Source organism: Ostrinia furnacalis, unplaced genomic scaffold (assembly GCF_004193835.3).
Source record: "Ostrinia furnacalis isolate ACB-3 unplaced genomic scaffold, ASM419383v2 OfSCF6657, whole genome shotgun sequence".
NCBI lineage: Eukaryota > Metazoa > Arthropoda > Insecta > Lepidoptera > Crambidae > Ostrinia > Ostrinia furnacalis.
Window position 1 is genome coordinate 109,491 of NW_021136896.1, and position 16,396 is coordinate 125,886.

The 16,396-nt window shown below is 37.0% G+C and overlaps 1 protein-coding gene and 1 long non-coding RNA gene across 4 annotated transcripts in view; both read left to right on the forward strand.

Moving 5' to 3' along the window:
• Window positions 1-16,396, forward strand: part of Gk1 (Glycerol kinase 1) — a 127,809-nt gene that overhangs the window by 59,947 nt on the left and 51,466 nt on the right. Inside the window, exon 8 of one of the 3 annotated variants that reach the window (XM_028318089.1) lies at window positions 10,555-12,126. The exons of the other annotated variants lie outside the window; for them this stretch is intronic. Within the exon in view, the coding sequence (XP_028173890.1) occupies window positions 10,555-10,827 (273 nt within the window). The 3' untranslated portion in view covers window positions 10,828-12,126. Of the gene's footprint in view, window positions 1-10,554; window positions 12,127-16,396 lie in introns of those variants that run through there. 3 annotated transcript variants of the gene reach the window in all.
• Window positions 14,726-16,285, forward strand: LOC114362630 (uncharacterized). The gene is made up of 2 exons (XR_003656705.1): window positions 14,726-15,897; window positions 15,935-16,285. It is a non-coding gene; the product is annotated as an uncharacterized LOC114362630 (long non-coding RNA).

The following is a 16,396-nucleotide window of genomic DNA, read 5'->3' on the forward strand; positions in this document are numbered from 1 at the left end:
TTCAAACGCGATTAGTGAGTCTATTAGTAGACTAGACTAGTCACAAAATTTCGAAAATCGAATCCGTCCAAATAGAATGTCAGATTTTGCCACTTGTCTAGGGGGCAGATTAATTTGGGCGATTTCGGTTGCTATCGTGAGTGTGTGATTGAATAGCGAAAATTAAATTAGTTTACTTGCTGCGTAATCTGACTAAACTGCATGCATCATGTCATCAGACCATCAGTGAAAAAAAGATCGCCTTTTTATTTGGCAATATTTCAACATTAACAGATATTTACTATTTATGTAAGTATTCGTCATTAGAGTGAATAGCCCAGAAAAAGAAATAAGTTTTGTGAAAAGCCTTAATATGGCTTTTTTGTAACTTTTTGGACTTCAAATAAAAGCCGTCATTATTATAAGCCATTTTATTGATATTTACCTCAAAGAATAATGTATTTCATTTTATTAATAGGAAATTGTCGTAGTTTTTTAATATCCGGTATCCGGCCGGATAGTGAGTTACTATCCGGTATCCGGCCGGATAGTAAATTTAGACCGGATATCCGTTTCATCTCTAATTAAAATACTGAAAAACAAAAGAGTTGTAGTTGTTAAACTTGTGGTTGAAAAACTCAAACATTATTGAAAGGAAATCGAATTAATTTTGAAGTCTTTAACCTTCTTCATTTATACAGTTTTTCTGATGCTCTTTCATTCTCTGTACCAACATTTTCCACATTACTTGCACTGGGCTCTGCATCCAGTTTTATCTCTCATGGCGTTGGAAATTTCGAGATATCTGTCCCAAATAGGGTCTTTTTTCCTACCAGCAGCACTCATGTTCTGAAAGTTATTTATGTTAGTTACTTGTATAGTAATATTCGTTTCGAGAGAATTCAAAATAATTCAATAAAAATAATAACAATCATGAACTGACTTGACATAACTTCCAAACCCTTGTTTCGGTCGATGTGACATTTTACTTTTTTTTGGTGGCGTTGCCAATTCTTTCGAAATTATCGTAAATAAAAATGCTTTTCGCAAGAAAAACTAAGGCAATGATCGCTAAAGTAATAAAAAAATATCTATGACAGTAAAATCAGTTGTATAATTATAAAACTATGTCATTAGAGGGTCAAAACAGTTTGGATACCCTCTAATGACAAAGTTTTATGATTTGTGCATACGCGACTTTTTTGCAAGCTTTAAGGAATCTTGGCCATTAAACAAGATCTCAGATAAATAAAAGAATGTTCAACATTAGTTCAACCTTCATTTCTTTGTATGAGATTGTTTACTATATTGAGACTATCGCTAAGTACTCATACTACATATTTTGGATTTGATACACTTGCATTATGTTGGGTTTTTTGCGTTTTCTGCAATAAGTATTGTTCAATTTTTGTGCCGCTCTGAGGAAAAATACCTCACATGGATGTTGTTGTTACTTTTAAACCTGGTATTTCCCAAGTTGAATGATCATAAAACTATGTCATTATTAAAGAGTATCCAACCAGTTGGGATACATTGATACAGTTTTATGATTCTGGGAGTGGGTAGTCAATGCGAAAAAACAACTGCTCAACGGTTGGAATGTGCAGGGGTCAAAATGTCCATAAGTACGGCCCGGCTAGGCTGTTAGTGTGGCAAAAAGTAAGAACGTCAGAATGTCCCAGTGTCAAAATGTACATAGCACCATGGTTACAATGGTTTAGTGACAAATGGTACACATCACAAAATACAAGTACAACAATCTATACCAATCGTTACCATCACCAACCACCACCACATTTTGTCATCATTTTCATTTTGTAATATTATTCTTGTTGCGTAGTTGGTACCGAATAATAAAAATTATCATTCCCAACCTCTCAAATTATAAATTGCTGTCTTAATATTTTTGATATTTCGACGTTTTTTAGTGTATTGAAAGACGTTGATTTGACCTCCAAAAACTCATTTCGTGCTCTATACAAAGACCTTTTTCACAGACTTCAAAAAAGAAGGAGGTTCTATGTTCGACTGTATGTATGTTTTCTTCTATGTATGTTTTCTTCTCCTATGTATGTTCACCGATTACTCTGTCAATTGTGGACCGATTTTCAAAATTATTTTCTTGTTGAGGTATCCCCATTGTCACCAAGTCAGTTTCTAAAGTTATTCAAGTGTTTGCATCAGATAGTCATCATCTCATCACAATGAACTGGTGATGGTAGGTAGGTACAACTATTTAACGCATTTACAAAAAACTGAAAATTACTTAAAAACTAAACTTTAAACGTCCACCCACAAGGTGGACCGATGACATCATAAAGGTAGCAGGGAAGCGCTGGACGCAGGCCTCTACCAATCGAGCAACATGGAAAGCATTGGGAGAGGCCTATGTTCAGCAGTGGATGTCCTATGGCTGAAATGATGATGAAACTTTAAAATTTTTTAAAATAATGGCGCATTTTCATTAGTCGATAACTCGTTCGGTATACAGCATGCGGGGACTTCCCGCATGCGAGAACGACCAATGAAAGTTGCAAGTCGATACGCGTTCGGTACAACGCCTGCGGGGATTCCCCGCATGCATTATACCGACCGTGCTATCGACCAATGAAATTCATCAGTCGTTATACAGCTTGCTTGCGGGTCTTGAGTCAAATATTTCATACTTGTGCTTGTTGGATTAGAAGGACACTGTTCAAAATGGCTGATCGCTTATCGGATTCGCAAATGTTAAAACTTGTGGAAATCTATCAAGATTACGATTGCTTATGGAATGTGACTAGTAAGTTGTATAGAAACCGAGATGCAAGAGAAAGTGCGTACAAACAAATTGCAGAAAGGCTTAATATTAAGGGCATCTCAAATAAAGACATACCAAAAAAAAAAAACGTCAGATCATCCTACTATCAAGAATTAAAAAGGATTGAATCAAGTACTCGATCAGGTGCTAGCCAGGATTCCGTATATAAACCAAAAGTTTCGTGGTTCTTCATAAATAGCGTCACATACTTGTGGTATAAAAGTGCTCATAATAGAAGGAGACACGCGAAATAAGTAACACAAGCTTTTGTAACTATCTCCAGTAGCTAAATAACGTAATGTGACCTCAAGTTTTAATCTTGGAGATAGTGCCTCACGAAATGGAGTAGTATCCTTTTTGTTGAAGTTGTGTTTCTATTTTATTTAATTAATCTTCAAATAAGTCATTAGATAATCTGAAAAAATTATCATGATCTTCTACATCACACTCCAAATCCAATTGTAACTTCTTGCACAATGTGTGAATTATCTAAAGGAAAATACTCAGTGTGACACTGACTTTATGTACTTTTATTTAAAGGAGATTCAGATGAACAGACGAGTTCACAGGGATCCCCTGGGGGATCGGGTTAGGGGATCCTAGTGGACGAAAGGCTATTTTTAGTAAACTTCGCACCCAGAATCTTTTTTTCTTTTTCTTCAGTGAGGCTAATAGTTTCTTCTTCTATAAGCCACATACAGTCAAAATTGCTCCGCATAACATTAATTGATGATCCATGGGAAGAACGCCTGTCTCAGTGCCACTCTCGTTAACAACTGGCGACCATGTTCTCTCCCCGCATGCGGACCATATCGACTGATGAAAACGGTTCCCCGATTGCGGGCCCCGTGGCACGCGTTCCAGAAATCTCTCGTACTCCGCATGCGGACCCTATCGACTAGTGAAATTGCGCCATAAATACTATTTACAAAAGTTTTTTTCGACATTTTCATTTGGGAATAATAAAACGTAATTGAATTTGATCGTTTTCAATATCTGTACTTTTTTCCCTTTCCAATCCTATGTTGTTAGTTAGTTAGTTTTGCAGGGCAATCGAATACCGCACTTAGCCTCATGATTGGGCCATTGTGCGCGATTTGTGGTTTATCTTCCTACTCCAACCACCCCAGATCCCCCCAGAAGGCGAGCAGCCCGTCTAGGCTGCTGCAGGCCTCCCGTAGCGACGATGGTGATCGAAGAAATTGAGCCCGTTGTTCTTCCACGCTACTGCACTCCATGAGCACATGTTGCGGTGTTTCCTCTGCCTCCATGCACCCCCTGCACAGTGGGCTGTCTGTGACACCTATGTTGTATAGGTGCTTGTTTAGCATACAGTGTCCGGTTATGACACTTAAGACCTTGCGGATGCTGTCCCTGTTTAGTCTGATGAGGCTGCGGGAGAACTTTTTCGATACGTCCGGAACCGCATCTTTTGTTTGCCTGCATCCTTCGCTATTTTTCCATTCTGTGTGGTGTTTTTCTTCTGTTTTGGAACGCAGCCAGTTCCTGATCTGTGCTTGTGGTATCGGCAGTATTGGTTCCGGGCCAAATACTGTTGTGTCCGAACCTCTTTTTGCCAGTTCATCCGCTGCGTCGTTGCCTAAAGAGTTACTGTGCCCTTTGATCCATTGTAGGGTAACTCCATTTACAGCTGCAATGTCTTGGAGCGCTTCATGGCATTCCAATATAAGGGCCGTTGTTATTGTGTTGCTTTGTAGCGCTTGCAGTACGGATGCACTATCCGAGATAATTCTTATATTTAGACCTCGGATGTCTCTGGCTGTTACCGCCTGTGCTGCTTTGGTAATTCCAATGCATTCTGCTTGGAAAATTGTATTGTGTTTATCTAATGTTGTTGATATTCTTATATTAAGATCATTCGAGAAGACACCAGCTCCTGTACCCGTTTGAGTTTTGGAGCCGTCCGTGTATATCCTAACTTCATTGATTCCAGAGTAATCTCGCGTCTCCGCTGTAAGTTGGATATTATATCTTCGGTCGAAAATGTGTTCACAGGGTATCCTGTCGATGGGTGCCTCAGTGAGAGGTATTTCTTTTATGGTTTTCTGCAGGATCGCAGAGTGTCCTGTCTCCTTGTTTTGCTTCCATAGGCCGTTTCCTTTAAGTCTTAGAGCGGCTGCTTGCGCTTCCTCCTGAATGATGAGATCTAAGGGTCTAAGATTCAGAAGGTACTCAAGTGATGCCGATGGTGTGGTTCTCATGCAACCAGTGGCCGCTATGCTTGCTAGACGTTGCAGGCTTTGGAGTTTTGATCTTACTGTGGATAGTTTTGTTCTGGGCCACCAGACAACTGATCCATAAGTGACAGAGGGCCTGATAACTGATGTGTAGAGCCAAAGTGTTATCTTAGGGTTAAGACCCCATCTGCTACCAATGAGTCTTTTACACTGATAAAATGCTATACAGGCCTTCTTTGTCTTGTTTTCAATGTGACTCGCCCAGTTCAATTTGTGGTCAAAGGTGATGCCCAGATACTTCACTTGTGTTGAGAGGGAGAGTTTTGTTTTAAAGAGTTCTGGTAGCTGGAGCTCTGGTAGTTTCCTTTTGTTAGTGAAAAGGATTAGTTCAGTTTTGTTTGGGTTTACTGACAGCTGGTGGTCGCTGCACCAGTTTTCAACAATGTTTAGGGCTGAACGCATTATTTCACATAGCACGTTTTCAGCCCCTCCGTTTAACAGTATGGTGATGTCATCTGCATATCCAATGGCCGTGTACCCTCTGTCATTTAGTTTCCTTAACAGACTGTCCACTACCATGTTCCATAGTAGTGGCGATAGGACGCCTCCTTGAGGGCATCCTCTGACAACCTCTGCTCTGGTAGTCGTGTTCGCCACCACCTGAACCGCCCTTTTACTAACTAGTTCAGTGACCCAGCTTCTTACGGCTGGTTCTACGTTGAATTGTTCCAGGGCGTGGTTTATGCTGTTGTGCATAGTTTTATCAAACGCTCCTTCTATGTCTATGAAGACAGCAAGAGTTGACGCTTTGTTTGTGATGGCCGACTCTATTTTATGTACTACCATGTGTAGAGCCGACTCTGTTGATCTGCCTTTCCTGTAGGCGTGTTGTTGGGGGTGTAGTGGTTTGCTTTTCAGCACGCCATCCCTGAGATGTCGGTCTACCAATCTTTCCAGTCCTTTTAGTAGGAACGATGTTAGACTAATTGGTCTGAAGGATTTTGCCTGTGTGTAGTCTTCTTTTCCCGGTTTCGGTAAGAAGATTACTTTTGCTTCCCTCCATGGCTTGGGTATGTATTTGAAAGCTATGCATGCCCGGTATATCTGTACTAGGTACTTGAGTATTTGGGCTGTTTGCCATTGTAATAGCGCTGGGAAGATTCCGTCCAGTCCTGCGGATTTAAAGGGTTGAAAGCTATTTAGCGCCCATTTTACTTTATCCGCTGTTGCTATACTATTGGCGATTTTCCACTCTTCGTTTGTCGGTGTGCTTTGTTGTTCATCCTGCCACCTTGCGATCGATGTGATCTTACAACCCGGAAAGTGTGTTTTTAGCAGCATTGTGCTTGTTTCATCTTCCGTGTTCGTGTAGGTGCCGTCTTCCTTCTTTAGGAAGCCCAGTAGATTGAGATCACCTTTTGATAGGATTTTCTTAATCCTAGCAGCCTGGCTTGTTGAGTTTATGCTACTACAGAAATTGCGCCAGTGTTCTCTACTACGGAATCTGATCCGCTTCTTGTAGTGCTTCTGTGCTTCTTTGTATTTGTTCCAGTCTTCATTGGTTCTGGTGTTTTTCGCTCGGTTGAAAAGTGTCCTGAGTTTTTTCCGAAGGCGTTCAAGTTCCGGCCCCCACCAGGAACCTTTGTTCGCAACTTTGGGAGTAACTTCTGGGCATGACTCTACGTAGCTTTTCGTTAGAGCAGTTGTGAGGTGTTGTATGTTTAGCTCTATATTGTTAGTGCTAAGTGTTACATCTGTCATTTGTGTATCGTTAAGTGTTTTGGTTAGTATTTTGGTATACCTTGTTATATCGGTTTTACGGGGGTTACGATATGGAACAGGGTCTGTTAGTTTCATTTTTATTTGGTAACATAATATGCGTCGGTGGTCCGCAAAGGATGGCTCGTTTGACACATGCCAGCCTTCAATCAGTTCCGCCGCCTCATGTGTTGCCAGCGTCAGATCTATTATAGTTTGGTACCTTGAACTTACGAAGGTGGGTTCAGCTACTATAGCTGAAAACAACAGCGTCCTATGTTGTTTTCAGCTATAGTAGAAGTGCAAATATGTACATTCACTTTATTTTTTTACGATGTATCTACGTATATTCGTTTCTGTACTTTGTATGAATAAATAAAATATTGATCTAAAAAAAATAGCCGTAACACAAAGTACCTAAATAAATCTGTATAACATCTGTGTATCTGGATAAAACTGAAAAACGTGAAATGTTACCTATTAAAATGACTCAACTGTAACTGTCTAAATCACCTTCTTACGCTGAATAGACTATAGCATATACAAGGTGGAATTTTGTAATGCCACCTGGAGGGAGAGTACTCTTAATACCTACTGTAGATAGAAAATTTTACTCAAAGAAAATATTCCTTTATTTTTTAAAAGAAAGAGAACTACATTCAAAACGTTTCTAAAATTTTTCTAAAATTTCCCACCATACCATACAATTTTCTGTAAATAATTAAAATAATTTAAGATTTCATGCTTTTCCTTTGATTTTATTTTGATTTATCAAGTTTGTTAGAGAGATCCTAAATAAGCTTTAACTTTTTCATTGCAAAATGCACAAAAGCAAACTTTATTTGCTATGCATAGAGCCTCTGGGTACTTTTAGATGTAGACAATCAGAAAATATCAATTAAATAACAAACTCAAAAAAAAAGTTTTTTTTTGTTGACTTGTGTTATTTATTCTTTTAGACGGTTTAATTTCTGACAGATCGGCGCGGTATTTACGCTTAAGCCGGTTGTATTCGGTGATCGCTGAAGCTTGAGGACTCTTGAAGTCAACATTTATGAGGTGCACTCAATGAAGATTGGTTACTCGTGAAAGCGCCACGTAGGTTTGGCCACAAGAGAATATGGAGCATGAGAGCATTTTTTAGACTTAGACCTTGGCTCTTTTGAATTGTTAGGGCATACGACACACAGGTTGGGAATTGTTCTCTGTACACGTATGCCCGGGGTATGATCTCAAATTTTGACTTAATAGGCAATAGCTCGTGAATCAAATTATTTGCGAATTTTACAACCAATTGTTTTGTTTGGTCTTCCTGGTCCCACCTCACTTTTTGTACAACGCCTATCGATCCATTCACTAAACTTAAACTAACATCAATTTTTCTCCTAAGCATTACTTTAGCTCCCTCTTTAATGATTATAGTTTCTTCCAGTCTAGCAGTCATCGACGCATCATCTTCATATTTTTGTAAACACGCCCGGGCTTTCGTTATCATACATTTTGAACAATCCAAGGAATCTTTAGCAACCGACTTTATATCGGGGTGCGAAATCGTCATCACATATTTTTAGTTGGTAGGAAACAAACAGTATCTTCTGGTAAGTCCCTCAAACATAGTGCTATTTCCATTAACCTTCCTTCATTGGAATGCGAGAGCAGAGGTATCAATCGGCTTGACAGTGTATCTCTATCTGATTGAGTTGTCACTCCTACTCTGTTCTTTTTAACATTTCTACAAGGTACGCTATAGGCTAGATTAAATTGGGAGATGTGTCCCACTACGCTGGATTTTTGCAATGACGTGTCGATTTTTTTTATGTACGAATAGTAGAAGGGGGCGTTACCATATCTCTAATACAGCTGAGACCAGGTGGGGATTCTTCATCAGATACTTCAGACCTTCCATTTTTGACATCGAATGAAGCGTCCCACCAATTTGAATATTTTTTTGTAAAGGCGGTATGTCGATCTCTAATAGTTCGGTTGGGCTCTTGTGTTTTCTAATCAGGGTCACCAGGTACTCCAGATCTTTGATTATTCTAGTTTTTACAGTTTTCGCTTTATGTGGCAATTAAACCCTACTCTGCACCAAATTTCAGCTCTGAGTTTATGGGAAGTACTAGTTCAATTCGGACGATCATGAGTGAGTGTCATAAATGCGAAACTTTGCTTTCGCTTAACTTCGGAACTAAATGACCTACAGACTTGAAATTTTGGATTTTAAGTATGTGATTATAGCTTACTGGATGACGAAAATTTCTTGTTGTCTTATATAGAGGTTCTCAAATAGGGGCTTGAAAATGCGGCGAAATGGTTCCATTGGTAGTAAAGGATGGTACGGCAGAGTTTGCTTCGCGCTCGACTTGGCGGGGGCACTGCCGTGCCCCCCGATTTTCCTTTAACTTATTTGCCAGGTAGAAAGGTTACAGGAACGGTTATTGGTGTTATTTCTGATCTAATGTATGCAGGGTGTCCCAAAAACAATGGATAACCCTGTAACCATCGATAGGCCTCGCCATGGTCTCCCTAACGTCCAATTTTGACCCTAGTAAAAATATCACCGTTTTCAAGATTTTTAAGTTTTTGTGCATTTTTAGAAAATTGCCACCTGCGATTACTTTTTCTCATGCCATTTTTTTTCCTTATCACAAGGGATAGTTGGGCTATCAAAAGAAAAGATTAAAGTTCAACAAACTAGTTTAAAAGTATGAAAATTTTAAGAAATTGCAGAGAAGAAGGAAAAATTAATTCATTGTCTTGCACTTTTGATCAGCCATCGTGTAAAAAAAATGTAGGAAGACCATCGTGTCCATTACCTTAAAAACTTCCTTGGTTAATTGAGTTTCTAAAAAGATATCACAAGCCTATGTATTCTGTATAATTTTTATCTTATGGCTACCCTGTATGAACAATTAATTGTTACTAGAGCTAGTTTGGACAAAAAGTTAAAATTTCCGAATGCATCATCAGTGTCTAAAAAGAAAAAAAAATGTTGTCCTCTTCGCTGGTCTAAAATTACAGTCGGTGATTTTTTTTCTTCTCAAAATGCAGGTTTTAAATTGATTTCAATATTTTAAACCTGCAATATTCTAATATGGCACCATAAACGTGACAAACCAACAACCATGCAAGATTGGTGAGCGTGATAGTGATTCAAGGGGTATAATCTCTTGGTGTTCCGTAAGGCAGAATTTTTTATCCTACCTCTCTAATATTTCTTCAGTCTAACTGACATAATGCTGACATTTTTTGTTTGTAGGTACTGAAGAACTGGGTTGCAAGGCGAATGTTCTTTATTTTGGTTAGATAAAACATGATTTGGCTTTAACTTATATCCAGGTAGAAAAGTTACAGACACAGTTATTGGTGTTATTTCTGATCTAAATAAATGAGCAATGAATTTTGTTACCAGAGCTAGTTTGGACAAAAATTTGAAATTTTCGAATGCATTTGCATCATATTATTATGATGACATAGGTTTAAAAAGGGAAAAAAAATGTCCTCTTTTCTGGTCTAAAATATTGTAGTCGATGAGATTTTTCTTCTCAAAATGCAGGTTTGAAATATATTTTAGGTATTTTAGTTTAAGCTAGACATTTAAGCTTGAATGATAGTTTAAATGTTAGTATGCGAGTACTACGATGGATATTTAATGAAAACCTTGGGACTGGTTTTTCCTTTATTACCCTTAACCTAACCTGTTAAAAAATATTTACTTTCACTAGCGCTTATCCAACAAAAATGTAAGTTAACTGGCTCAAAACTTGAAAGTTGCCTAATCGCTTCACATTAAATTAATCAATGTGATGTATTTTCCAGGTAGATGGAGGCATGACTTCTAATGCGCTGGTCATGCAGATGCAGGCAGATTTAGTTGGAATAAACGTAATAAGGGCTGGTTTTACTGAAAGCACTGCTTTGGGTGCTGCGCTGGTCGCCTATTGGGGGGTTAATAGCGATACTCAGGGAACGCCCATCCCAATGACAATCGGCAGCATCTATAAACCGAGCATAAATGAGGACGAGCGTGACATGAGGTACAAACAATGGAAAATGGCTGTGGATAGGTCTCTTGGTTGGGACCAAAATTGAATATGTGATAGTATAAATGATAATGTGTTACAAAGAAAAGTGCCCTGAATGGAAATGAATTTGATTATTATTATTTCGTAATATACATTATTTATCCTTACGAAACATTAATTAATGCATTTACTTGGTTTATGTCAGGCACGTCCGCATTCAACGCACTCAACATATGGCACATTTTGTTAATTGGTCAATGTGAAATTTTGTACTTTATTATAAAAAAAGACCACGAATCTTCTACTACAGATTTGTGAGTATATTCCTCAAAAACTGACCTTTAACGGCTTATTTAGATGTTCGACTAACGCGACGTTAATTTAAATATTTCTACGAAGCTGTTCACTGTTGATGCGAACTGCCAAGAAGTGGATGAGAAATCATCTATAATTTTCGCCTTGTAAACAGAGCATAGTACAAAATTTTCGAAATCATCGTCTATTTATTGATGCCAAGTAAATATTTTCATGCAGGGCCTTTTTTTTACAAAATTGTGTTAAAATACTACTCAAGTACTGTAGTACTACAGAAAGCAAGTCTATTTTTCCGTCATTTTTTCGTATTTTTCTTTTTACTACTCACTAAAAACACAAGATATGAATTACCTACATACGGGTAAATCTACAGTTAGAATTTAAACGTCTGTTGAGAAATTCTGGCCGAAATTGTTAGTTTTTTACTTTTCACGTTAATTTTATTGTCATGCTATCCTATTATAAGTTATACCTTAATATCTTTATAATATACTATTAACATATACTCACCTACATAATTACGTTAAGTTGTTATCTTTTGTTTTAATTTGAAATATAGTGTTTATGTTTTAATGAGGCCAAAAGACCAAATAATATTTTCTTTATTATTTAAGACACTTGAATGGTGAGACCTTTACAGCGTTGATTTTTCATAAAATTCATTCATTCCATACACTTCATTCCAATGATTAACAATATTTGATAAAACATATTAGTTACATAAATATAGCGATGCAATTTATAAAGTTTTGTGTCGAATAAAGCTGTATGTACTAAATAATGGTTATTCCCAAAGGTCCACGTTTTGTTCTTATTTCCCGCCGGGTCCATGAAATTCAAACATTTTGATAGAAAATGCTTTTTTATCTTTGATGTCGTGGACCCGTTGGGAATTGAAGTATGAACTAAACAGTAGAACTGTGGAGTCTTTAGGAATAAGCCCTAAACAATGGCAAAGTGCGTGTCGTGCCACGCGCAGTGCAGGGTTTCGTAGTTGTCTGTCGCTACCACAATATATTTCAGAAGCAAGCAATTACTTCATCTAAAGTCACTCTAAATATTTTCTTCAAGGATTTTTTATTAGGTATGAAATTTTATAATACATGAGTTTAAGGCNACTGTTGGTTAAGTCTAAATTGAGGATATTTTGACATAAGCCGGGCTTTAATAAATTCACTAGAAGTTACTTTCTGCTGCCGATTATGAAATTGGCCATATTTACCTTCTACATATAAATGTGGAAAACATTTAACGTCTAGGTCTTTATCTCGGGCATCAATCGGTGCTGTGTTTACTTTGAGCATTTGGTAGAGTTCTGAAGCTGGTGCATTTTGTCTCCGTTCATTCAAAGGATATATGGTGTAATGCTCATAATCAGTTTCCTTTTCTCTTGTGATTTGGGTCAACAGTGCTGCTGTAGCACCTTCTAAAATATCTTCTTCAGCTTTATCTGGTGTATTTGTAACATTGTGTTGAATATTTTCATGTATGTTTATGAGCTGGTTAGGTAAATCTGGTAGTTTGATGTGAGCATAATGTTCGTTTACATTTTTTAAGTATTGTAATGCTTTGTACACTTTATTTACGTCAACAATGTCTTGCCATATAATATTTGCTTTGTTTGGCGTACTTCGGACTATAATATAAAGTTCTGGGTTTTCAATTATTGCGTCTTCAGGTTTTGGAAGTTTTTTTAGGGTTTCTTCCATCGGAAGTGGTAAATGAAAAGTCCTGCCCTTTACTTTTTAAACCATCTGACGATTGGGTAGACGTTTATTAGCCACAGGATTCATTGTGACAACTACCTGGAACGCTTTAGCGCGTTGGATTAAAATGTTTTCATAGTCGTTCAGCTGAGCTATTTCTGGTGGAACAGTGCTTACGTACATGTCATTGAGGATACAGACAGCAGGCATTTGGTTAGCACGAATCTTAGCAAGGCATGTGTGACATATGTACGGACTGTGAGTTATTAGGCTAGAATTATAGTAGTTCAGGAGCTGATTCCAAACATCTGTTGATATGGGTTTTCTTAATCGTTCTATGGAACTAATATCCCTAGAATAACAAAGTTTATTGCACGATATACAAACCAGTTTCGGTGTGTCTACACATTTTTTGAAAAATAATTTAAAAGCAACCTTATTACTTTCTATTATTTCATCTTCCACGATTTCACTATCAAGTTTACGCTCTACAACGGCACTTCCTACCGTAGGTTGCTTTCCTAGCTCCATAAGCTTATCCACATTACCACTCGCCAAAGAATCGTCAATAACTTACAGTCGCTGTGTATTTGATAAATCTCTCTGATAATAGTCCGAAGATGTGGGAAATGTGATGGCGCTTTTATAATACGACACAAACAAGCGGCAAGGCAAGGTGGGGAGAACACGTAATGCTTTTTGTCGTTAGAATAACAAGTCGTTTGTAAACTCCTTGTTTAAATTTAAATTAAGATATATTTTTTTAATAAAATAAATTAATCTCCCACATAGTAGTACACCACCACAGAATAAGTAATAGTACAGGTACAGAAGGATTACTCCGCAAGACGATTTAAATAAATGCGAGTCTTGCTGCGACGCGATACAGTGGAATTCAGCTCGCACAGCACTACGTACCTACAATTTTATTCACCTACAAGTTTTGTCTCTTTCTATCGCGTGCCTCTGAACTCTTCTTACGCTGTTTGGGTTGCTGTGTTTTATCATATAAAAAAATTAATGCTTGCATTTTTATTTAATTAAAAGAATAATTTTAAAGGTGATACTTTTTATTGTTGAAATCTATTAAGTGGCGATCGTGGACCGAAACGTAACCTCAATTGACATTTATAATTATTGACAGAGCATCAAATTGACAAATCAACAACTCTTGGAAATGCTACTATGCGATGTCCCCATATTCCTCAGAAATAAGCATGTTTATGTAAAGCGATTTCATAGCAGCTATGTTGGTTGTTACTTTGTGCACTATACGATGCATTGCACAGTTGGCTGTTCGATGTGGAAGATATCACCTAGTACACGTTCATAACTTCCCGTTGCGTAGAACAGTTGGGTTATAATAAGTATTTGGTCCACTGGTTGTATGGCGTTTGGTGAGGGGTTTCAAAGAGCTTCCAAATTATGAATCCAGAAACAACACCGTTTCTTTAGAGATGCGGAACCTCGCTCGGAATTGCATGTCATTATAATAATATTTTTCAATAGCGTTCAGCCGGTAACGCATTTTCTTACATAACTTTTCAATTCCTATCATTGGAGGCCCGAAAATATTTCTCATACAATTTGATACCATAATGATCATTCTTCATAAAAAATTTAAAACCTACATATTTAAAGACATAATCATTGATATTCATAATATCACTAATCATACACTTAGTTTTTACTAATATGTGTTTTCATATATATTTTTCTATACTAATGATCGAAACTCATAATCATTCGAATAAATAACTATAATATTCATAAATGTGATGTATCCTAATATATGTTTTCATAAATTTATTACTCATAAGTGTATTTATCCATATTATTGAAATACATGATGTCTATATTCGTATTAAATCGTATTTTAATATTAAATTAATTTNCAACTATTACTCTTAAACTAACTAATCTATCATTACCGTTATAGTTTTCCTGGAAAGTTCGTAAAAAGCTCATTATAAATAAATAGCTTTGGACAATTTCACACAGCGCTATCTAGCCCCAAATTAAGCAATTAATAATAGGGGGCGGGAGGGGGGACGCCCTACTCGAACAAAAATTGGCACTTTAATATTTTGCAAACGGATCCCGAAATCGAATTATAGTCTTAAAAACCCCTAAGCCATTTTAAAAGACCTATCCAACGATGCTCCACTCGATGGAATAGAAGATGAAAAAAAAATCATCCCCACTTTACATGCCTATATTCCCACTCGCCCCCGCGGGGATTGCCACCAGAGGCAAATGGAGCAATTATTTCTTTTAAATTTTATTCTACCACTTTGTAGGCATTATTAATATACATACCTCCACAAAATTACAGCTCTCTAGTGCCAATACTTTCCAAGCAAAACCTCGGATGGATAGACAGACAGACAGACATAACGAAACTATAAGGGTTCTTTGTCAGGACTACGGAACCCTAAAAAAACAGTTCTTATGCCATAAGAACTTAGATGTAATTAACTTGCGTGCAATCGCCATAATATGTATTTTGCCTTATAAATATTACTTAATAATACATTACTGAATTAAAGATGCCACAAGCATATTTAGCTAAGTACGAGGGGCTAATGGGACTTATTAGTAATTTGTGCAAAACAAATTACTAATATTCTTCTTAAAAAATATCGACTTGTTCAATGGACAGAACAGCAGACATGAAAATTATTGCATCGCGATATTGTTACTTCTTTCTTAATAACTAATTTTAAATAATTATTGCTGAAAATTCAATTTGTACTCTCAAATGTTCTTCCCTAGGTTATCTATCTAGGTATACTACTACAAATTACTTGTATTTTGAACGCTTACTTGCGGCAACAGTTCTCCACAAAGTGTCTTATTTTGTAAGTGATCGCATAAGTGCTTTACAAAATATAATAACGAAGTCAGTACTATTGACGGAAGGACAATATTGACAAAAAAATCTCATTAATTTAAAATTCGAAAAAAATTTTGCGCTCATCACCAAATAAAATTAATCAAACAATTTGTATTTGCCGGCATGTCAAACTGAAACATTTAAAAGTTCTAAATTTATTAAATGACCTTTTTTTTACTTGTTGGCAACTGTATTTTAAGTACTAATTTCACCATAATATGTTTGTTAAGTCCTAATACATATGTGATTAACTTAAGGGTTGTTAATATTAACAGGGCTGTTATGGTGCGTCCACACTGAGCGAACGGGCTCGCGCGGCAAACTCGACATCCTGCTCACTCAAGACCAGGGTGAGCAGGATGACCAGCGTGCCGCGCTGATATGTCTCACGGGATGAATACAACAGACCATTATCAAACCAAAAATTTTACTAAATATTAATTTGCTAGTCGTTTACTCTTTTTTCAAGCAACCGAATCTCCATTCATAAAAAGCGGTGATTAGATGTAATTGCCTCGTCATGAATTTAATACCTTGCAACACGTGGTGGACACTTGAACTTTGACAGCCCGGTTGGTGATTTTACAGTACGTTTAATATTTAGTCTATATTACATATAATACATTATACAGTGTGAGTCACGATAAAGTGCACATATGAAAATAGATGAAACTAGACCTATTTTTATCGACAAAAAAGCGGTATTTTTTTTAAATTTT